At 39.6% G+C, this 22807-nt stretch overlaps 1 protein-coding gene, 2 long non-coding RNA genes and 1 pseudogene across 4 annotated transcripts in view; 3 read left to right on the forward strand and 1 right to left on the reverse strand.

The window, feature by feature from the left end:
• Window positions 1–135: 135 nt before the first annotated feature.
• On the forward strand, window positions 136–5327 carry LOC115670080 (cytochrome P450 CYP82D47-like). The gene is made up of 3 exons (XM_030591275.2): window positions 136–716; window positions 1425–1828; window positions 4523–5327. Exons 1-3 carry the CDS (start codon window positions 179–181, stop codon window positions 5144–5146), a joined length of 1566 nt encoding a protein of 521 aa, XP_030447135.1. The 5' UTR covers window positions 136–178; the 3' UTR covers window positions 5147–5327.
• On the forward strand, window positions 1835–3033 carry LOC130140837 (uncharacterized). The gene is made up of 2 exons (XR_008818848.1): window positions 1835–2802; window positions 2880–3033. It is a non-coding gene; the product is annotated as an uncharacterized LOC130140837 (long non-coding RNA).
• Window positions 5328–12684: 7357 nt separating the features above from the next.
• On the forward strand, window positions 12685–20919 carry LOC130140836 (cytochrome P450 CYP82D47-like; annotated as a pseudogene).
• LOC115669413 (uncharacterized) overlaps window positions 15356–22807 on the reverse strand; it is a 54593-nt gene continuing 47141 nt past the window's right edge. The window contains exons 2-6 of one of the 2 annotated variants that reach the window (XR_008818846.1): window positions 17595–17868; window positions 17234–17411; window positions 16757–16879; window positions 15923–16024; window positions 15356–15758 (exon numbers count right to left, since the gene is read on the reverse strand). This is a non-coding gene — a long non-coding RNA (uncharacterized LOC115669413). Of the gene's footprint in view, window positions 15759–15918; window positions 16025–16756; window positions 16880–17233; window positions 17412–17594; window positions 17869–22807 lie in introns of both variants that reach the window. The other variant, XR_008818847.1, reaches the window with a different exon arrangement.

Below are 22807 nucleotides of genomic sequence, written 5' to 3' on the forward strand. Positions count from 1 at the left end.
ATACGGAAGGACTATCGTGATAGATTTCCACTGCCAACGTAGGGACCACCACAAACAATGTCGCCAGCTACAAATTTTCAATCCGTTTCTTTTCTTCTTGCAATAAATTTTGAGCTTACAACCTTCCCAGGGATCATTCCCTTTTCCTCGGAGCTTCTACACATTTTATGCTGCAAATATGGACTCTCTGCTTCAAGACCCATCCCACTTGTCCGGAATAATCCTAGCGATCCTCGTCCTATCAGTCCTTGTATTATTCAAATCGAGATCATCAAGCAAGCTCAAAACACCACCAGAAGCCGCAGCCGCATGGCCCGTCATAGGTCACTTGCCCTTGTTAGCGAAATCCAAGCTTCCCCACAAGACCTTGGCGTTCATGGCCGACCAGTATGGACCCATCTTCACCATCCGGCTCGGGATGTTCCCGGCCCTAGTGGTGAGCAGTTCCGAGATGGCCAAGGAGTGTTTCACCAAGAACGACGTCGCATTGTCCACTCGGCCACGGCAATTGGCCGTAGAGATCCTGGGCTATGGCTACGCCGTGTTCGGATTCGCACCATACGGCCCGTACTGGCGCGAGATGAGGAAGATGGCCACCTTGGAGCTGCTCTCAAACCAGAGGGTCAAGTTGTTGCTCAACCCTACTCTGGCCTCGGAAGCGGACATGGCCATTCAAGAGCTGCACGAGCTTTGGATTGAGAACAAGGACCATTCAGGTGATGGTTCTTCTGATATTGATGACCATTCGATATGTTGTTTTGGTTAATCTTGATGACAGGCCTTTTCATGGTCGTTTTTATAATTTTTCTTTTTTCGGTAAGCAACGGTCGTTTCATAGTATAGATGAGCTAGCTGAAGAAATGGTTGAAATTGAAATTCACAGAGTCTTCTTACTACCTTATAGTACGTTTATGTCTGTTTAATAAAATAAAGGCTCCACTTAATTATTTCCATACCGGCAGACAAAGAAAATCTGATGCTTGTGCTATCTTAGTCAATGGGATTTATTTGGAAATGGACACCCTAAATGAAGTGGTGAATCTTGTGAGGTATTCAACGAAGTCCATGTTCTAATAATTTTCGGGATTTGGTTGACGGTTCGGGAACGACTCCCCTGTGGTTTACATGCAATACAGGTTCGGTTCTTCTAGCAATAAATGCAAATACAAAGAATCGCATACTTCGCTCACTCATCTAGGTCTTGATTCGCATCTTTCGCATCTTTCTTGGTTCATAATTCATGAGACTAGCTAGAGTATTTGCAGTTACTCGATCACCTACCCATGAGTTTTCTTGCCGTAAAAAAAATTACATAGAATGACAAAGGAGGTCAATGAAGTATTTTCCAAGATTGAGTGTTCGTTTCGTCTATCCTTTTAGTTCACGAGAATAATCATAACATCTAGTTCATTCTGATTTATTAGGCCATGTCACAGTCGACTTGACGCAGTGGTTTGCAAAGTTGACTCTGAACGTGATCATCAGAATCGTGGCCGGAAAGCGCTACTCCGCGGCGGACGAGGAAGAGGAGCAGCGGTGCCAAAAGGCGTTACGGGAGCTCTTCCGCTTCTTTGGGATGTTCTTAGCGGCAGACGCTCTTCCTTTCCTGAAGTGGCTCGACTTAGGTGGACATGAGAAGGCCATGAAGAGGACTGCAGAAGAACTAGATGAAATTATAGGTGGTTGGTTAGAGGAGCACAAGAGGAATAATAAAGATCTGAGTGAGACCAATGGTAATGGAGATTTCATGGACGTCATGCTTTCGGTCCTTAAAGACAAGGAGAATGGAGGTTATGATGTTGATACGATTATAAAAGCTACATCCTTGGTAAGTTTTTGTTCCCTCGCTCTTAGAGTAGTCTTTTCTTCTTCATAATGCTAGTTGCCCACATATCAACGTAGGCAGGAGGCGATTATCCATAGCTTTAGTTATTTTCAACCACATGGTCCAGATGATCCGGTTCAAGAGCTGAAACCACATAAATTGATTAGGAAGGGATTCTAGAAAACCTAGAATTAAGAATCACATTGATTTATCGATTTAGCCATGTCGAATTTACTCACTACTTGTAAATCAAATTAATGTTTGAGAGACATTCAATAATTCTTTTTATGTCTTCTTGAAAGCAAAGCCTAAATTTCTCTAAGTATGTTAGCCCATTACTAAGTTTTTTACCATATTCTTCAATAAATTTACAAATTCTGGGATACGTTTGTTTCACGGAAAATGAATAATTTGTAAAATATTTTTTTAAAAATAATCGCTTGTATCATTTACAAAAATAAATGAACAAAAACTATATTCGTCATCCACGAAAATGTTTAAACATAAATTGTTGTCGACAATGAAAACATTTTTCATTGACCAATTTTTTTAAGTGATACAAACAATTATTTTTAGGGAAATATTTTTCTAAATCATTTATTTTTTGCGAAACAAACGAATTCTTTACGTGATCTTCTCGTGATAATATGAATTTCCTAGAACTAGCTTGGAAACTCGGTGGTAATATTTAGAAGGAGAGATAACATGTTGAGCGACATGTTATACATTGTTGATTTGGTTTCTAACTTCTTCGGAAAACGATAAAGTCTAAGACGAGCCAAATCTAATTTTAAGCGTTCTATCCCGTGACTTATAAGTAGGAGTCCATGCCTTCCCCATTTGGTTACCTCGTTAAGTCTACTTAAAATAAAAGTCGAGGGTGCAATTAAAAGAAATTAAATTAGAGTTACTTTTATTTCCCATGTCGTACATCGTTTTAATTCCCAATTTCTCGAAACATAGACTTAAACAATATGGTGGCTCGTTGCCATAGTGCCTTTTCTATTTTTGTGGATACTTAAACTAAACATGAAATTTAGAAAGAATTAATCAGACTTATATAAGTCCGTTTGATAGGGACAGGGAAATTGTACAATCAGTTCTAAGCATGTTTTATATATGACAATTCAATTCTAAATTTTTTAATTTTTTTCCGGACTATGCATTATGAGGATAGAGCAATATACTCAGAAGAATTGGGCAGGAGTGGAGCTTGAATAACAGGTCAGGGTCATAGACGATTTGGGCCAACTATGAAGTTTCCTCATGAATGTAGCAATTCTTATGCATTCATCACTTATATTATTTTGGGCTTATTTCTATTTTCATTGAGATAAAGTTCAAATCTAAAGATGAGGCTATTTCCACTCCCTATATGATTAAATCCATCGTATATCCACCAGTTACAAAAAATTGCCAATGATGATTTTATCTTTGTACAGTTTTCTTTAATTTAGTTATTTTCCTATTATGGATTTCTTTCAAATTTAAACTCATTGTTGTTTAGAAAATAAAATAATTAGCCACTTTTTCACCATTACTCTTATCGCAATTTATTAAATTTTTCGTCACTTCTACCTGAGAGCATCACTTTTTTGTGAATCTGTTGTTTGTTATTTGATTAGTCTCATATAAAATATCAAATCTCTTTAGTTCCTATATAAAAAAAAATTTAATGAGATAATTTTACATAGAGTATCTAAGAAATTCTATGAGTGTCTACAAATTCTCTAAAAAAAATGATGTAAAAACAGTTCTACACATCGAGGCACCTTAATATTTTTTTCGTAAACACTTTATAGATGATATTGATTTTTTAATCTCAAATTAATCAAATTTAACAGTCCTTTTTATTTTTTTCTTATTTCATGCAAAACTTTAATTTCATATTTTAAATTTTCCGATTAGGGAATATAACGATGATTTTAATTTAACAAATCTTTAAAAAGGGCTGTTTTTTGTTTCATTTTTTCCTGTAACCCACTATGTGTATGTAAAAGACAATTGTTAAGAAAAAAGTTTCGCAGTGATATTTACAACAAAAATAAAAGTTCATAACATTTGACTATGGTAATTAATATTCTTGACAACGTAGAAAAGAATTAGGTTTTTTGAAATTTCTTGTATGTTAATGCCCAATAAATTTTTTTAAATAAAAAAACATATGATTCATAACTATGGAAACTAAACCCAACATAAAATAGAAAAATAAAAAATAAGAATGAAAGTGAATAAATTTGAGATTCACCACTTTAAATATTAATTTCGATGATTAGGCAAAATTTGGTCTCTTAAATGAGAATATGATGAATTTAGTAATATTGTAGGAGGAAGGAGCCTCACCCCAAATTTGATCCACTCATTTGTGCAGTTTCTTACTAATTGGATCTTCAAACTTCTTTTGGTGCAAATTAGGTTCCCTAACTCACTTGATTAGTTAATTCCTCTTTTAATTATCATATTTATTTATGTTAATCTGGTTCTTTTTTATGTGCCTAATTTAATATTATAAAAAGTGAAATGTATTTTAAAGTTCTAAATGGGCCTAAGGAAGTCAATTACAAACTTGCGTTATCTTGTACCACTTTTTTCCAGCCCATCAAGTGGGAGGGCAAATGATCTTAGATTGCGAATTGCGTTGTAGTTAATCTTCATATCTCACTTCTAACGAGGAACATATGTTGCTCGTATGTGAAGATGGTGATTATGGGCGGCAGTGATACCACAATGGTCACCCTGACATGGGCGATCTCGCTGTTGCTCAACAACCTTCACATCCTGAAGAGAGCTCAAAACGAGCTCGACACTCAGATCGGCAAGCAGAGGCATGTGAAAGAAGCGGACATTGCCAGCCTGACCTATCTCCAAGCCATAGTGAAGGAGACCCTCCGATTATACCCGGCAGCCCCAATCTCGGGGCCGCGCCTGTTCACCGAGGATTGCACAGTGGGCGAGTACCACGTGCCCAAGGGCACGAGGTTGATATTGAACATCTGGAAAATCCAAACCGACCCTAGGACATGGCCCGATCCATTGGAGTTTAGGCCCGAGAGGTTCTTGAGCAGCCATAAGGACGTCGATGTGAAGGACTCCAACTTTGCGCTCCTACCATTTGGAGGCGGCAGGCGAATTTGTCCCGGAATATCTTTCGCACTCGAGATGGTGCATTTTCTTCTAGCCAGGTTCTTACAAGCATTCGAGATAGCCACCGTGGATGATTCACCGGTGGATATGTCTGAGATCTTCGGACTTACGAATTTAAAGGCGACCCCACTTGAAGTTATGCTCAGGCCAAGATTAACTCAGAACACTATCAATTGAGGTAGTGGGGAGTTTATTTATGAAAGAAAAGCTCTTGGAAATGTACAACTAAGCGAATGTGTACGCACTCTCTCCATGCGTGGCTCATGGAAGACATAATCACATATCTAGACTCTTCGGGTTGGAGTTGCTGACCCTGTAACTTCACTTGCATGAAAAAGCTGATCCGTTCGTGATTGCATTGCGATGTCAAATGTCATTACTATCGTTCACCACTTGCATGCAATACTGTGTGACCTGTCGTGTATGGACTCATTCATGCTTTCCTTGCCCAAATGCCAATAAGATCTGACCATTCAATCTCATATAGCCATACACATAGTTATCATCCATTGGATGATTGCAATGTATTTCTTCCCCCTCTGCGCTACTTGGCCCTACTTACCTCACTATCTACCAACATACTTCTCTCACACGTATGAACGCGCGCGCATGCGTACATATAAATTGAAAGATTCGAATCTTGCAATTATATGCTCTGTCCAAACAGTTGAAAAATCAATCTTCAAAGAAAGAGCTTGAGTGGTTGCTTAATTTTAATGCAGCAAATTTCGTATTTGTGAGTAATCTTTGAGAGCCATGCATGTCACCCTCTCAGTGGAGTCTTACGTGATGCATGTGGATGTGACGATTTGCATATATTCTTGGAATTTGTCAAGCCAAAATTCAAAAGACGTGCTACGATAGAAAAGGCCGCGGTAAAATCCAGACACTTCATTGATTTATCATACTGATCTATCCACTTAATTTCGTCACATTTCTACGTTAAGCTCATGTAATAAAAGCGGCAAACAAGTTACATAAGCTAATATATTCTTTTTCGAAAAATCTCAAAAACTATCTCCACTTTTCATCCTCATATCAGTTAATATTATTAGTTTTGGATACTTTTTGCGTTTCCAAAGGAAATCCCCAAACTAAAGGACCAATCTACCCCTCAAACACATTTATACGCGGATCGGAAATCTCTCTCTCTCTCTCTCTCTCTCTCTCTCTCTCTCTCTCTCTCTCTCTCTCAAGGTTGGGCTAGACGAGGGGTTGAGCTTGGCCCAGATCTAATTGAGCTCGATGCTACCATAGCTCGATTACATCTGGTCGAGCTCTACACCTTAACGGAGATGGAACCATATTTGGGACTGGGAGTTTGACCGTTCCGATGTCATGCCGTTTGTTGATGTTAGGCAAAGAGGGGTGTGTGAGAGAGAGAGAGACAGGGAGAGAAAGGGGGTGTCATGACAGATGGTGGTGAAATCGAATTAAGCTACCTCTGAGTAGCTCGTGTTCGGCTCGTTGACTGCTTGAGATTGACTTGCCCATTTTTGAGTCAAGCTCGAGTTCGAGCTACTTTGAGTCTCTTGTCGAGTCAACCACGAGCCTATTGGTACTCAACTAGATTAGTCACGAGCCCAATTGAATTTTCATTATTTTTCCAAAAATAATTATTACTTATAAAAAATAGACATTATATACTCAAAATACATGACATTCTACTTTATTAAACTCGAGCTGAAACTTTATTTATAAATCTAATAATAATCAGGTTGAGTTTAGTCGAGTCAAGCTTGAGTATATTATTCTCTAATCGAGTCAAATTCGAGCAAGAAAATTGATAGTCAATCAAGCTCAAATCAAGTTTCGAGCACTACATAAGTCAAGGTTATACAGCTAATGACGGAGAAATAGGGATGGAGGGATGAACAAGTGCAGCCAGAGGTGCCTGTCAGTGATGAGGCAGTGGATTGGCTTGAGGCACCAAGTGGAGATTTATAGCCGTCATGGGCGGAGCCGAGGGGGAGGGGCTGAGCTTGGCATGGGTTAGGGTTTTTGTTATTGGGAAAACATCTTTATGAAATTTTGATAATTCTAAAACTATCCTTAGTATTAATATATTCATGATAAGTGCATATGTTCGTGGTTATTTCATGAAAGGCCATGATGATACCAATGGTCTTAATGAGTTTAGTGAAGATTGATTACAAGGATTAAGATCTTGATAGTTGGTGAACAAGTCAGATATGACAAAGTGTTCGTGAGGACTTGGAGATATGATGATCGATCTGTCACCAACATAAAGTCTTTGGAAGTTGACATACTTGGGAGGATCATTAGATGATTGATCACTTGTCATTCCACACAGTTTGACAGTTCACAACATCAACAGACTAATAATAACGAGCACGTGCTACAATTGACTAATAGGGAGCATTATACCGCATTGATATCAAGTCTTGAGAGATTATGGCAAACATGTTTGTTTAAGGAGCATCGTTAGACATAAAGGTCGACATAGCCATTGACAAGCTAAGAAACCAGAACAGAGGAACCAGGAATGAGTTAGAGAACAGTTGACAATTATGATCAAACAATCAGATGAATAGTAGATGTGATAGCTTTAGCAGACTCCAGATTTGGAAACCTTGCTATTGCTGCGGGAACATATTGTATGGGAAATTGAGATCTCGGCAATTGCACCAATCAACATCCAACAGCTCCTAACTCTTCAAAAGAGTTTCCAAAGGTTGGATTAAATATGTATATAAGAAGAGGATCGAAGAAGCTTAAAAAGGTCGTAAGGAAAAGGAGTATACTAGCGTTCTTCATTGTCATTTCTCACTAGCGATCAAAATTGTAATTCTATTCCTGTGAAATTCTTTGTAGAGTTCTTGCTGGCTTGTGATCATGATAAGATCAAGTGTACAATAGTGATAGCAGTACTTATGCCCTAATAGGGTGATGTATCATTTGATAGGATCAATACATACTAATTGTAACTTGTATTAAAGATTACCAGTAAAATCCAACCCGTATCAAGGTTGTTACCTAAAGAGTGGACGACACTTGAGGATAAAGCCGAACCATTATAAATTGTTATGTGCTATCTTTAAATTGATGATTATTATCTGTATCTATTTGATAGCATCACTTGCACATGTCACCTTTAATCTATTTCATATTACTGTCAAAATATATTTTTCTTCTTTCCCGAAGGATTTTCAAATTGTTAAAAAAAAACTATTCCCCCCCCCCCCCCCCTTCTCCCCCAGTGACGCCTCAGAACATTAAGAGCGACACGTTTTTGTTCCGATTATATACATAATTATTAATAGCATGTAGAAATGCAAAAAATATTCACATCATCCCATACAAAGGATCACGCGAGTTTAATCAAAGTACGTATACTTCTTTTATAAAAACATTAGTAGATATCGGAGAAAAGTGTCAAAAAAGTCTCAAACATTTTGTATTTGTGCCAATTTAGTCCTAAACCTTTTGTTGATGCCAATTCAATCCTAAACCTTTTGCATTGGTGCTAATTTAGTCATAAACCTTTTTTTTGTGCCAATTCAGTCCTAAACCTTTTGCATTGGTGCCAATTCAGTTCTAAACATTTTACATTGGTGCCAATTCGGTCCTTCTGGCTAATAGCTATTCACGTGTCAAAGGACTGAATTTGCACTAATGCAAAAAGTTTAAAACTGAATTGGCACAAATGTAAAAGGTTTAGGACTGAATTAGCACCAAAAAAGGTTTATGACTAAATTGGCAAAAATGCAAAAGGTTTAGGACTGAATTGGTACAAATGCAAAAGGTTTAGGACTGAATTGACACCAAAAAAAGGTTTAGAACTAAATTGGTATCAATGCAAAAGGTTTAAGACTTTTTTGATACTTTTCCCATAGATATCGACTTTATACAACGTCCAAGCAAAACACAAATTATATAAGTCTTGAGAAAGGGTCAGGGTCACCTATCATCAACACACCACTCCTATGCCCAAAAACCCGCTTGTACAAAAGTCAAGCTATTCACTACAAGGCGACAACCTCGTCCATCAACATGTCGCCTTCACCATCAAAGCCTCTCAATGGTCCAACCAACTCACCGTCGATATTTCAATACCAAGTGACGAATCTATAGGGAATCCACTTTTGAAACCCCACATCGACCCATACGGTAAAACTACACTTAGTATATACAACCTCTGATCTAGGTACAAGCACATCTTGATATTTACAATCAAAGTACATGGGAGTTCCAAAAAGCAGTGGAGGTGGGAAGTCCATCCTACAAGTCTATCAAAAGAAAGGGATGAGCCAAAACTCAATAAATGAAATTTCTAAATATAAGTTAAGATCCTCTTACCTCTCAACCTGGTACCAACAAATAACGTGAGTTCCAAATTAGCGCAAAATAATCATTTATGACCAATGCAAATGCAAATGCACTATCTTTCCTATCATGAAATGTTGATGGAAAACATTAACAACACTATGCAAGCGGATGACATTATGTCATGATACGTAGATAGCACATGGTGTATATATATATATATATATATCGGTGAGTTTTAAACTACTACACGTCACTGGTCAGGACCTATCTCAACTCACGAGGCATCTTGATCGTCGAGGTATCGTCACCACCAATTCACGGGGGACAGAATCATATATACCCATTTGTTACATCTTTTAGCCCATCCACCATGGGTGTCCTCTACATCAATGATGATAAAGACACCACCGTACATCTGCATGATGGTCATTTCCTAACATTATACCATGGCTACACAAGCCATGTCATTATAAGATTTCATGTCATCTCAATCTTAAAAGAGACCCATCTCATACGATAAAACATTCGCTCGGTAGCAGATAGGTCGTGGCAAATGTCTTTATCATGTGGTATCAAAAGCATACACATTATTATAACACAACAATTGAAATATGCATCACAATAATTTGCCATTTCTCATGAAATTAATGATAAATAAATAATTAAAAATCCGTACTGAGTCCGGGACGTGTTAGGCTTCTAGTTTGAACTAATCAGGTCCGGATTTGCACATCTAAAAGGGGTGAACCATCTCCCCGAGAAAATATTAGGTAAGTTTATCTTGTCACGTTAATGATAAAACACTCCATTAAGCTCTTGCCACGTGTTCATACGGACCCACTTTTTATGACTTTTTAAATGCTCCATCTTCTTTGTTACCCTATCTCTCTTTCCTCTGTTACTCTCGTCTCATCTGTACATCAACCGCCATCACCAACCCTCTATCACTTCATACCAAAAACACAAAAAGTTCCATTCACTGCCTTTTTTTCTTCTTCTTCTTCTTCTTCTTCTTCTTCTTCTTCTTCTTCTATCCTCTCAGCTTGGACGCCAAGAAAATGTGGGACTGGAAAGGAAGGCAAAGGGTTGAGCAAGGGGGGCGTCAAGAGGACCTTCCACGAAGCCGGCATTTCGGCGACTGGCCCACCGTGGGGGAGTGAAGGGGATCAGTGGGCTGATCTACGAGAAGACGCGCGGAGTGTTGAAAATTTTCCTGGAGAACGTGATCCACAACACCTTGACGTACACGGAGCACGCACTCCAAAAAAAGGTGACCGCCATGGATGTGATTTTAGGAGGGTTTTTATTTGTAGTTAGTGATATAGTTGTAGATTTGTAGTGAGGTTCGTATTTCCAAGAAATGAACTTGTGGGGTTTTTGGTTTGATGTGCAATGGGATATATATTTCGGTAAATAGAATATCAGTTTAAGTTTTTCGATTTTGCTTTCTGCTCGTGTTTTGGGATAAGTTTGGTATTCTATTGCTGCTTTGGAATGATGGTTTTGGAGGTGCACGAAGTTACGAGAAAAAAACAAACTTATTATAATACATGGATTCAAACAAAGTTGGATGCAGAGAGCATATTTGTGAACTCGAACTCAAAACTTGAAGCAATAGGCTGAGTTAACAAAGTAATGTTAGAGTAAGCAAATTGGTGACTATTTCAAAAAGAGTGGAAGAAGAAAAGAGCATGAGAAGAGAGAGAGAGAGTAACGGAAAATAGAATAAAGGAAGAGAGCGAGTAACGGACAACATGAAGCATTTAAAAAAAGGGTTAATACCACGAAAAATCATAAACTGGTACACTTGTGACACATTTACTCCAAACTATTTTTTTGACCATAAAAAACCCCAAACTGGTACACCTGTGACAATTTTATCCCGAATATACCACAAAAAACCCCAAACTGGTACACATGTAATAATTTTACCCCGAACTAATTTTTAATATTATTTTTTTTTTATTTTTTTGAATTTTTTCTTTTTTCTTTTCTTTTCTTTTCTTTTTTTTTTTCCTTCACCTTCAACCTCTGGCCGGTCGCCGGTCCGGCGACCGGCCAGAGGCGGAAGCCGGCGAGGGCGGCCCTCGCCGGCGTCGGGCGAGGGCCGCCCTCGCCGGCGTCGGGCGAGGGCCGCCCTCGCCGGCGTCCGGCGAGGGCAACCCTCGCCGGAATCGGGCGAGGGCGACCCTCGCCTGCGTCGGGCGAGGGCCGTCCTCGCCCGACTCAGGCGAGGGTGGCCCTCGCCAGATCCGGCGAGGGCAGCCCTCGCCCAATACCAGTGAGGGTCGCCCTCGCCGGATCTGGCGAGGGCGACCCTTGCCTACGTCGGGCGAGGGTCTCCCTTGCCCTGGGCGGGCGAGGATGGCTCTCGCCCGATCCGGCGAGGGCGGCCCTCGCCCGATACCAGCGAGGGTCGCCCTCGCCGGATCCGGCGAGGCGACCTCGCCGCGTCGGCGAGGGTCTCCCTTGCCCCGGGCGGGCGAGGATGGCCCTCGCCCGACGCCGGCGAGGATGGCCCTCGCCCGACGCCGGCGAGGGCCGCCGACGCCGGCGAGGGCCGCTCGCCGGTTTATGCCTCTGGCCAGTCGCCGGACCGGCGACCGGCCAGAGTTTGAAAATAAAAAAAAAAGAAAAGAAAAGAATAAATAATAAATAAAAATTCGAAAAAAATAAAAAAAAAATAATATTAAAATTTTAATTCGGGGTAAAATTGTCACATATGTACCAGTTTGGGGTTTTTTTTGGTAAGTTCAGGGTAAAATTGTCACAGGTGTACCAGTTTGGGGTTTTTGGTGGTCAAAAAAATAGTTCAGGATAAAATTATCACAGGTGTACCAGTTTGGGGTTTTTTATGATCAAAAAAATAATTTAGGGTAAATGTGTCACAAGTGTACCAGTTTAGGGTTTTTCATGGTATTAACCCTTAAAAAAATCTTGAAGAGTAACTTGTATGAACAAATGAAGTAAGCTGAATGGAGTGGCTTGCCCTGACGTGGCAAGATAGATCTACTCAATATTTTTATATAATGATGCCAGCGAGATTGATTTGGGGAGAGTGACTGAAGGAGGGGAGGGTGAAAGTGAGCCCCGCTGTGGACATGTGCCAATCCTTAAGTGATGCATGAGAAGTCGGCACAAACCAATATTTTCTATAAAAATGCCATTGAAGGTGGCCAATAGGGTTAGCCGTTGTGCATTGAGGAGAAATTAGGAAACATATACTCCAATTCGTCCTTATCTTCTCGGTTGAAAGGTCTGTTGTGATTTGACATCCAAGAAATGTATGCTCCCCTTGAATCTAATGAAAGGTCTTGAGTAGTTTTCCTGACTCCTAGAAAATCGTAAAAAAAAAATCCAAAAGTAAATCGAATATCAAATTCATAGGATATACTTTTTTCAAGTCGGAATAAATTGTCGACTCTATTAGTGCACAGTTCATACTTGATGCCCAAATGTACTTTCTACTTGGAAGCTTGAACTTCATCAATCTGGTTGGGCCCCTTGTGATTCTTGCTCTATCGTTCCGTGTGTTATGGAGATCAAGACCATCATCATCAAGCAAGCTCAAAACAGCACCAGAAGCTGCAGGTGCATGGCCCGTGATAGGCCACTTGCCCATTCTAGCAAAATCCAAGCTTCCCCACAAGACCTTAGCGTCCATGGCCGACGAGTTCGGACCCATCTTCGCCCTCAGGCTCGGGTCGTTTCCGGCCGTGGTGGTGAGCAGTTCTGAGATAGCCAAAGAATGCTTCACCATACACGATGTCGCCTTCTCCTCTCGTTCGCGGCTTCTGTCCTTTGAAATTCTGGGTTGTGACTATGCCTTGTTCGCGTTCGCTCCCTACGGTCCGTACTGGCGCGAGGTGAGGAAAATCGCCACCGTGGAGCTGCTCTCTAACCGGAGGATCAAGTCATTGCTCAACCCGGTACTGGCCTCTGCGACGGATCTCGCCATTAAAGAGTTGCACAGGCTTTGGAGTGAGAAGAAGGATGATTCAGGTACATTAGTTTCGTGATTATCCATTTTAATAACAGCGTAGCTTAGATTGAAGAAAGTCGAGCGTTCTGTGTGAGCACCATTGAAGGCGCTCAAGTGGACCAATAAGTATGGGAAAAGTCTTAGAGCAAACGATTTTTCCTGAGACGTCTTATGCGTTGTGGTCGTAGTCAAGTTCTCAAAATTTCTTCCAATCGACCTCACTACGAAAACCACCCATACCCACTCTCCCTTCCTCCAGCAGTCGCCAACAGCCTGCTTTGGCGTCCATCATTGTATTTCTCTATCTTCGAGTCGCGTCAGGAGGGGGCTCAAAAGCCAACCTCGCGACCTAAGGCCGGGGTCCTGGACCTCGGGCGACCTCAGATCCAAGGTCCCCGGAGTTCAAGTGGAGATCGCGAGTTGCAGAGGCGATGGAGGGATGAGTAGGGCCTGTGTGGCAGTGCTCGCTAGCTCGACGACTATTAAAAATCTTTTATGTTCTTTCTTGGGAAGCTTAAGAAAAACAGCGACAGCCTTATCACATAACGTCGTGTTTGCTCTTTTGTCTAACACAGGCCATATCTTGGTAGACTTGAAGCAATGGTTTGCGAAGCTGACTCTGAATGTGATCCTTAACGTTGTAGCCGACACGGGCCACTACAGCAGCACTGCTGCGATGGATGAGGAGGAGGAGCGGCGGTGCCACGAGGCAGTGAGGGAGTTCTTCCGTTTGATGGGGACGTTTACAGTGGCGGATGCTCTTCCTTTCTTGCGGTGGCTTGATTTGGGTGGGCATGAGAAAGCCATGAAGAGGACTATGAAAGAATTGGACACGATCCTAAGTAATTGGTTAGAGGAACACAAAAGGAAGAAGAAGGTCGACTTGGACAAGTCTCAGGATGATCAAGATTTCATGGACGTCATGCTTTCAACTCTTAACGGCATGGATATCGCATGTTATGATGCTGATACAATTGCCAAAGCCACATGCTTGGTATGCTTAATTTGTTCCCTCCCCTTTTCGATGGAGTTATGGTTTCTTCTTGAACGCTGATCATGGTGCAAAACTACACACGTGTCTTTTGCATTAGGAAATTGGCTGCGCTCTTCCTTAATCTTAATCATCTTTTTCCCAACTTGTGTAACGGAATAGATAACGTACATAAAAATAGAATTTTAACACAATATGTCAACGTCTCTTGCTATGCGTCGTAGATATCACAGCACAGTTGATAATGGTGTCTCTTTCCCAATCCTTGTGCCTGCGATTTAACAATTATGAAAGGGAGGACTTTTTGGTCTGAGGGAGGACTATTAGTTGAGTGGATACACATCACATCAAAAATGTGTCAAGGATAAATGCATTAGCTAATAGGGCTCAATAGAACGATGAGATATAGATATTTCAAACCTTGTAAAATGAAAGTTATTAGATGGTACATAAATCATATGAACCAATATCATCTTGAGTATTGATTATATGAGTCTTATTATGGAGTCACTACAAAAAAACAAGGGATTAGCGACGAATTTTGCGACGAAAAATTTAGCAAAATCCGTCGCAAATCGAATTTGCGACGGAAAAAAATTCGTCGCAAATTAGTCACGAACTTTATTCGTCGCAAAATTAATCGCAAATTTCGTCGCAAATTTCGTCGCAAAATTCCACTACAAAAAAATGAGGTTTTAGCGACGAAAAAATTCCGTCGCTAATTCGGCGTCGCAAAATTTAGCGACGAAATATATTCGTCGCAAATTATTCGTCACAAAAGTCGTCGCTAATTATTCGTCACAAAATTCGTCGCTAATTATTCGGCGCAAATTATTCGTCACAAATAATTCGTCGCTAATTATTCGTCTCTAATTATTTATCGCTAATTATTCGTGGCAAAATTCGTCGCTAATTTCAACCAAAATAAAACTTCATCGCTAATTTGCCAATTTTTTTTGGGTCCGTAATTTTTTTTTTGGTCAATAATAGCAACGAATTTTTATTAATTATTTAGCGACGAATTTTTATTAATTCTTTAGCGACGAATATTGTTTAGGGACGACTTCGATTTTAAATCTAATTAACAGCAAAATTAATTCCTACAATTTATATTTAACATTGATTAAGCACTTAATAACATCAAAATATTATAATAATATGAAAATGAAATACATTCCTCTACATTTTCCCCAAGAATGACATATATATTTTTCTTTATAGTACACATAATGAGAGAATAAATAATCTTGAGCACTTTAAAGCACTTGCTTAAGCAATCTCAGGGTGGCAATTCTTTCCAGGGCAGGAACATATTGGGCCAACTGCACTTCTGGCATTGAAGATGCTGAAGCAAAGCTTATCCTCGATATGTATGAAAAGATACTTCCAATCTTGCGCCCACTCTGCTTTCTCCTATAAGGTTTGCATGAAGTGCTTCATCACCTCCTCCAAAGAAGTGACATTCACTTGTTGACATACAATGCGATACTCAAAGTCCCACAAGCCCAGAGAAGAAAGTGAAATACCTACAATTGCCAAAATTTCGCATCCAAAATTAAAAGGATTGCACTTAGAACATTTATATATCTTTAGGCCATGAAAGCAATTGCTAGAAATTTCTGGTGACACATTTTCAGTCTAATTGATTCTCTGAAAGAGCAAATTAAGAAGCCTAGATTAATGGACCTACCAATCAATATGCACACCGCACAAGGTTAGATTGGCTCTCATTGTACAATGATGTGTAATAATCCTCTTCTCTAATGTCCAGTGTATCCCGCCTCAAAGTAACCTGCAGGGAAAGTGAAGAGAGCAGGAAGCGGTGGATTTAAGTTAAAAATCTTCGACATGCCGAATTGCAATTGTACACATGTGCAAGAGAACTCACAATTCTAGGTGGAAGTGCAAGATCAGCAGCTCTTCCCTTTTTTGTGCGTCTCAGCAAAATGTTTTTCAAAATTGTGTTTTAGTAATATCATTGCTCGCCTTCTGCCAACGGCATTTCCATGTGCTTGTATAGGATTCGCTATATACTAGATAGAATATATACTCCATATCAGAGTTCAAATGAAAACCGAGCAGCAAAGATTAAATGGATGTAGCTAACTTGTACTTTACCATTCATAGAGACGCTAAGTACTCTTGCGAAGAATGCCACATGCACTGCTTCTTTAAATATCTATGCAAAGATTGCCACATTATTTGGTATACCAAGTCGCTAAACCGGTCTTTTTGCACGTGTAGTTGCCTCTAACCATTTTGTGTCAACATGAATGACTACGGTCCTACAGGCTGAGATTGCCTGTTATACCAGAAACCACCCATGGGAAAATATAACCCGATTATCTTGTGATTGAAACTTTACATACCTATAATCAAGTGTTCTGCAATCACAATCTTGACATAAGTAGAATGAATACGGCACAATTCGAAGAAAACGGACCCGAAAAGTTTATTGCAAGACAATGTGATTGACTACAGAAGGTGAATAACAATTAACCACTCGTATAAAATAGAAACTTACAAGAGAGTAGAGCTCCCCAACACGATTTTGAAGAGGTGTTCCACTTAAAGCCCATCTGTATGAAGACTCCAGTCCGAGAACTGCTTTTGCAGTATTACATCGCCTATCTTTGACAAAGTGAGCCTACATTGAATAAAATTGCATAGGCATAAGTGGGAAATGTACATGCAGATGTTCAAAGATCACGAAGCAAATCATACTAAGAGATCCCGGATAGAAGTTTTTTTGATAAATTGTGGAAAAGAACATGCATATACGGTTCCCTAAAAGTAATCAAACCTTCAATCGAAAGGCCTAATCTTACAGAAATCTGTCTTGCCAAGAGCAAATTAACGCATTCATGCGTGGCTTCACCCAGCCAAACAAAATAACGAATCACGTGTTGCCAGCATGGACATATCGAAATCTTTATATCGGTTACAAAGCATTGAACTATGTTAGCACTCATATCACCGCAAGATACTCCCATTCACTCACCTCATCCAAAATAATGCGCTCCCACTTCACTGAGTGTAAAAGCGACTTCCCCACACGATGGCTTTGATCATCCTCCAAATCACTAATGTTCTCTACTGTAGATTCTATATCTCTTTGTTGCGTTGCCTGTCTGCCTTTCTTCTTTACTTGCGTTGCCTGTCGTGCCCAAATTATCCGCCTGCAACAAAAATCAAGAAACTCATCAAACCAAAACGCAACGTGAAACGAACCAAAAAAACATTCCTACAAGCAACCTTAGACCCAGAAGTGCAAAATCTGCCTTTGGGTTTTGATCTCACGACCGTCGATTTCTTCTCTCAATTTACCCAAAATTCCAACGAAATCGACTCGGAAAACTCACGGTGTTCACGGTGCTCTCGAGATTCTGAGCAGCACCGTAGGCCGAGAAGATGAGCAGGAACCCACAACTCAGGATATGGACATCACGGGCATGGCCTCTCGGAGGCGACGCAGCCGGCGGGGCCTCGGCGGCGACCAGCAGAGCCTCCTCGTCGGAAGCCTCGGCCTCCTCCTCCGGAGCGGCGATCTCTCGGTCCTCTTGCTCCGCCTCCTCCGCCTCTAATTTCTCGGGGAGCTCCTCCTTGCCCTCGACGGGGGGAGGAGCCGCCGCCCCTCTGCGGCCTCTAGGGCTCCGGAGGCCATGGCGAGGAGTCGCCGGAGGAAGCGCAGGGGGGGAAAGGGTACCGAAAACCCTAGCGAGCGCGAGAGGTTTGGGGGTGTGGGGGAGGGAAGAAGGAGAAGGAGAAGCGAAAGCACCGGGTGAGGGGATCTGAGGAATCAGCAGAGAGAGACCGAGAGAGAGAAAATGGGGGTGAGGGCGGGCGGGCAAAGCAAAATTAGCGACGGATTTTTTTTTTCGTCGCAAGGTTTTTTTTTTTTTTCCTCGTAAATTAGCGACGAATTTATTTTTCGTCGCTAATTAGCGACAGATTTAGCGACGACCTTTTAAAAACGAATTAAAAAATTCAAATTTTTACAAAAAAGAAAATAAAAAAGAGAAATAAAAAATAATTAAGAAATTTGACTTTTTTAAAATAAAAATATTTAAAAAATTTTTGATTTTTTTTATCTAAAATAAAGTCATGAGATTGAAATCATTTTCTAATGAAATCCAATCATCAGAAAACGATTTCCATCATATATCACTAAACAAATGAAAACTAAGCGTATTCATGGAAAATTATTTTCCGGAAAGCACTTTCCTTTATCATTAAGTTTTCCGCAAAACAAAGGTACCCTTAGAGTGATTACCAACTTCTCCTCTATCAAGTTTACCATATTGCATTACCAACTCCTAATTGAGTTACTTACCAATGTTTATTTTCATTTTTTTTTCTACACCAACTTCTCTAATCTCTAACCAAACAAAGCTTCAGTCATTGTTTACGAACTTTTATTTACATTTCTTACCAATAATTTAAATTTACCGAGTATTATATGAAACTATCAGCCTAGCTTTCTTTGCGTAATTTGGGTAAATTTTCTCCAATCAAATCAATTAGTTTTGGATTACCAAATCTCAATTGAGTTATTAGCATTTATTTGTTATTTTCTCAAATTTACTAGCTTTTTATTACGTTGCTACTTTTATTTGCATTGGTTTCCAACTTTTTAAATTTACTGGCTCTTTTAGAAATTACTAACTTTTATTAGAGTGATTACCAACTTTTTTCGATCAAGTTACTAACTAGTTTTATGTTACCTTCTTTTATTTGAGTTACTTACCAATGTTTATTTGGTTTTCTATTTTGAAATGACCGACTTTTCTTATCTCTAACAAAAATACATTTCTAATTTTCTACCAGCTTTGAATTTACCTTCTATTACATGAAATTATCAACTTTTTTGTGTGCCTCATTAACTTTTGCCCAATTAAGTTACCAATTAATTTTGGATTGTCAACTCTAATTTGAGTTGCTTACCCATTTGGTTTTTTAACTTACCAATTTTTATATTGAGTCATGCTTCTTTTTGCATGACTTACTAATCCAATTTGACGATTTAATACCAATTAATTTTCTATTACTAACTGTTATTTTACTTAATTACTAAAATTTATTTGATTTTTTCATCGCTAAATCTGTCGCTAATTAGCGACGAATTTTTTTTCCGTGGCTAAATTTAAATCCGTGGCTAAATCCTTTTTTTGACTGTTTTTCGTCGCAAATTAGCGACGAATTTTTTTTCCGTCGCTAAATTCGTCGCAAATTTGCGACGAATTTTTTTTCGTCGCTAAATTCGTCGCAAATTAGCGACGAATTTTTTTCAGTCGCTAAATTCGTCGAAAATTTGCGACAGATTTTTTTTTCCGTCGCAAGTTTGCGACGGATTTTTTTTTTCCGTCGCAAATTTGCGACGGATTTATTTTTCCGTAGCAAATTTGCGTCCGATTTTATTTCTGGCGCAAATTTGCGATGGATTTTTTTTTTCCGTCGCAAATTTGCGACGGATTTTGTGACGGATTTATTTTCCGTCGCAAATTTGCGACGGATTTTGCGACGGAATTATTTTCCGTCGCTAATTTGCGACGAATTTTTATTTCGTGGCAAATTCCATCGCAAATTAGCGACGAAAAATTCCCCGTCGCAAATTTTCGTGGCAAAATCCATGTTTTTTTGTAGTGAGTCTACATGATAATGATTGAGATAGATTTGATTTACATAGGCCATACAATAATTCTTTTAAACAAGATTTATGTAAGTATTAGTCTATTACTGGTGACTGAGGATAGCATTCATGTCTCGGAGGGGGCCAACAGTGTCGTGGCATTTTTCACCACAGTTTTGGTGTAACCTCTTATAATAAATTGTGAAGTTTCACATAAAAAAAAATTATTTCACTGCCCCTACCGTCGAACTAAACTTTACCAGACAACTTTTTATCCTACCTCTTAAACTATGCTCCATGCATCCTCCATTGCACAGATATATGCAAAGGGAATGGGAATATAGACTTTCATCTAATTAGCTTTCACTAATTAGATATATGCATCCTCCATTGCACAGATATTGTCTCACTTCTAATAAGACATATGTTAATGTTTTTATATTCCTTTTTGGACGGCAATGATAGCCGGAGGTAGCGATACAACCATGGCCACCCTAACATGGGCGATCTCTCTGTTGTTGGACAACCTCCCCATCCTAAAACGAGTTCAAGAAGAACTTCATCATCACATTGGCAAGCAAAGACATCTGATCGAGTCGGACATCGCCAACTTAGCCTTCCTCCAAGCTATAATAAAGGAGACCCTCCGCCTATACCTAGCATCCCCCCTATTTGGACGCCAATCCACTGAGGATTGTATTATTGGTGAGTACCATGTGCGCAAAGGCACGAGGATGATGTTCAACTTATGGAAATTTCAGCCGTAGAGGTTTTTGAGTAGCCATAAGGATATTGATGCGAAGGACCATAATTTTGAGCTCTTACCATTCGGAGGTGGTAGAAGAATTTGTGCTGGAATGTCCTTTGCACTCCAGTCGCTGCATTTTATCTTGGCTAGGTTCTTGCATGCGTTCGACGTATCTACTCCTGGCAATTCCCCAGTGGACATGTCCGAGGATTTTGGAGCAACCATAAAAAAACAAAGGCCACCTGAAGTTGTGCTCACGCCAAGATTACCTCGCGAGTTGTACGAATCAGTCTAGAGCGTGAAACGATGAAGAGCCTGTTAGAAGAAGCTAATTGTAAGTACCAGCCGAACGAACGTGTATGGGCTTTCCTATGTAGTTAAGAAAGTCATCCGCATTGACACATCATAGACAACGGTGATTTGATCTTATATGCTTTTCGTACGTTAATGGAATAGTGGTAGTTCTTCATGTAAATCTTAGGGTTTATTTCATTATTGTGTTAAGTGCTGAAAATCGGGATACTCATTATCAATGTCATCTCACTTATATGCCGATGCTCAATAACTAGTGGTTGATGTGATAAACAAGCCAAAACCAATGATTCGGACACCTAATTGGACCGATTGGTTCTACCGGCTATTGGTGTCTAGTTCGATCTAGTTCATATATACAAAATAAATATATAACTAGGAGTTCGACCAAATATTGGCATTAAGAAAATTAAGTACTAGGAGTGACGAGTCAGGGTTTAGATCTTCAGGCCTCATAGGAACAACTTTAAAGCCTAATATGACTGTTGACTTATACGTACCATCCAGGAGTTGAATTTATAAAAATCGGAGCTAAACCAAGACTAGGTTAGAGCGGATCTTCACATTATAAGCTTATACTCAAGGGGTGGCCAGGCGTGGATTTAGCCCAAAGCTCATAGAAACGACTTCAACATGATTACCAACTAAGCAATGAACTAATTTATTTATACCTCGACTAACAATCTAGTTAAAGGTGTTGAGAAAGCTCCATATGTATTTTGAAGGCAAAATATTTTGCACGAATTAATATGAGTATTTGAGTGTGTAGATACAATGTCCTCTCGATATACAAGTTCATAAATAAATGATGTTTACATTAAGATGTTTGTGCTGGTGGAGAGCTTTCTTAGTCTATAAATGAAGTAAGGAATACTGAGTGGAAAGAGTTAGAGTTGGAAAGGCATTTGAATCTTGAGATATAAGCGAGGGACGTGCGATCGTCGAGGTGCCTGGACAACCAAATACAAGAATAACATCTTGGATAGCATGAGTACTTTAATGTGCTTGGGAGGACCTCGATGCAAAAAGTGAACAAATTGGTCTTTAGTGAAATTGCATGTCTCAATGGACTTCATTATAGAGAAAGTTCACGCTACATATGGAGTGAACAATACTTCACGTACTTGAAAACAAAGAACCAACTCTAAATCAATCTGATTCAAATTCAAATTGGTGCATTGGATCCAATTTCATTACTTGAAATCCACAAAGAAACATTATGGAGAAGTTAGAAGGGATTTGCCATTTTTGGCTAAGGAAGTATCGAGTGAGTTGGCAAAAGCAATTTGGTCTATTTTGGGCAAGGATGTGAGCTAAGAACAACGTTTGCAACGGCTACTTTGACCTATATGAAGTCTCCAACATGCTGAGGAAGCAACATGCTGAGGAAGCTTGGAGGGCTGCACATGTATGTCAAAGTGAGAGTCGAAAGTGATCATAGAGATAAAATTGATCTTAAAATGATTCTTCCTATGCTTATTCCTAAGAGAGTAAGCGAGTAAGTACGATGATTCGAATCTCGCTTCGACAATTCAGCCAAGACAAACAAAAAATAGACATAAGCAATCTTGTATGCATAGAAATCAGTTTGATTTTGGTGCTTGAGGTAGGAATCTTCTAGGAACAATTGTGTATCACTAAATTATTGTCATCGATGATGCTAAACTAGACAAAAGCGCACAGTGAGATATAAGCCTACACTGAAATTGTGGCATTTACTGATTCAGAAATATTGGCACGTAGAATCTTTGGGATGAAACTAGACTCCGTCGAGTTGTGCCAAAACATTTGACAAAACGAGAAAAAAGACAACAAAGAAATTGACAAACGAATGAACAGAAACTGACAAATCCAGAAGTCTTTCCATGTGTACTTCAGTTTGTGGA

The sequence above is a fragment of the Syzygium oleosum genome, unplaced genomic scaffold, assembly GCF_021117445.2.
Source record: "Syzygium oleosum isolate NSW1041296 unplaced genomic scaffold, Sole_v2.1 Sole_v2.22, whole genome shotgun sequence".
In the NCBI taxonomy this organism is placed as follows: Eukaryota; Viridiplantae; Streptophyta; class Magnoliopsida; order Myrtales; family Myrtaceae; genus Syzygium; species Syzygium oleosum.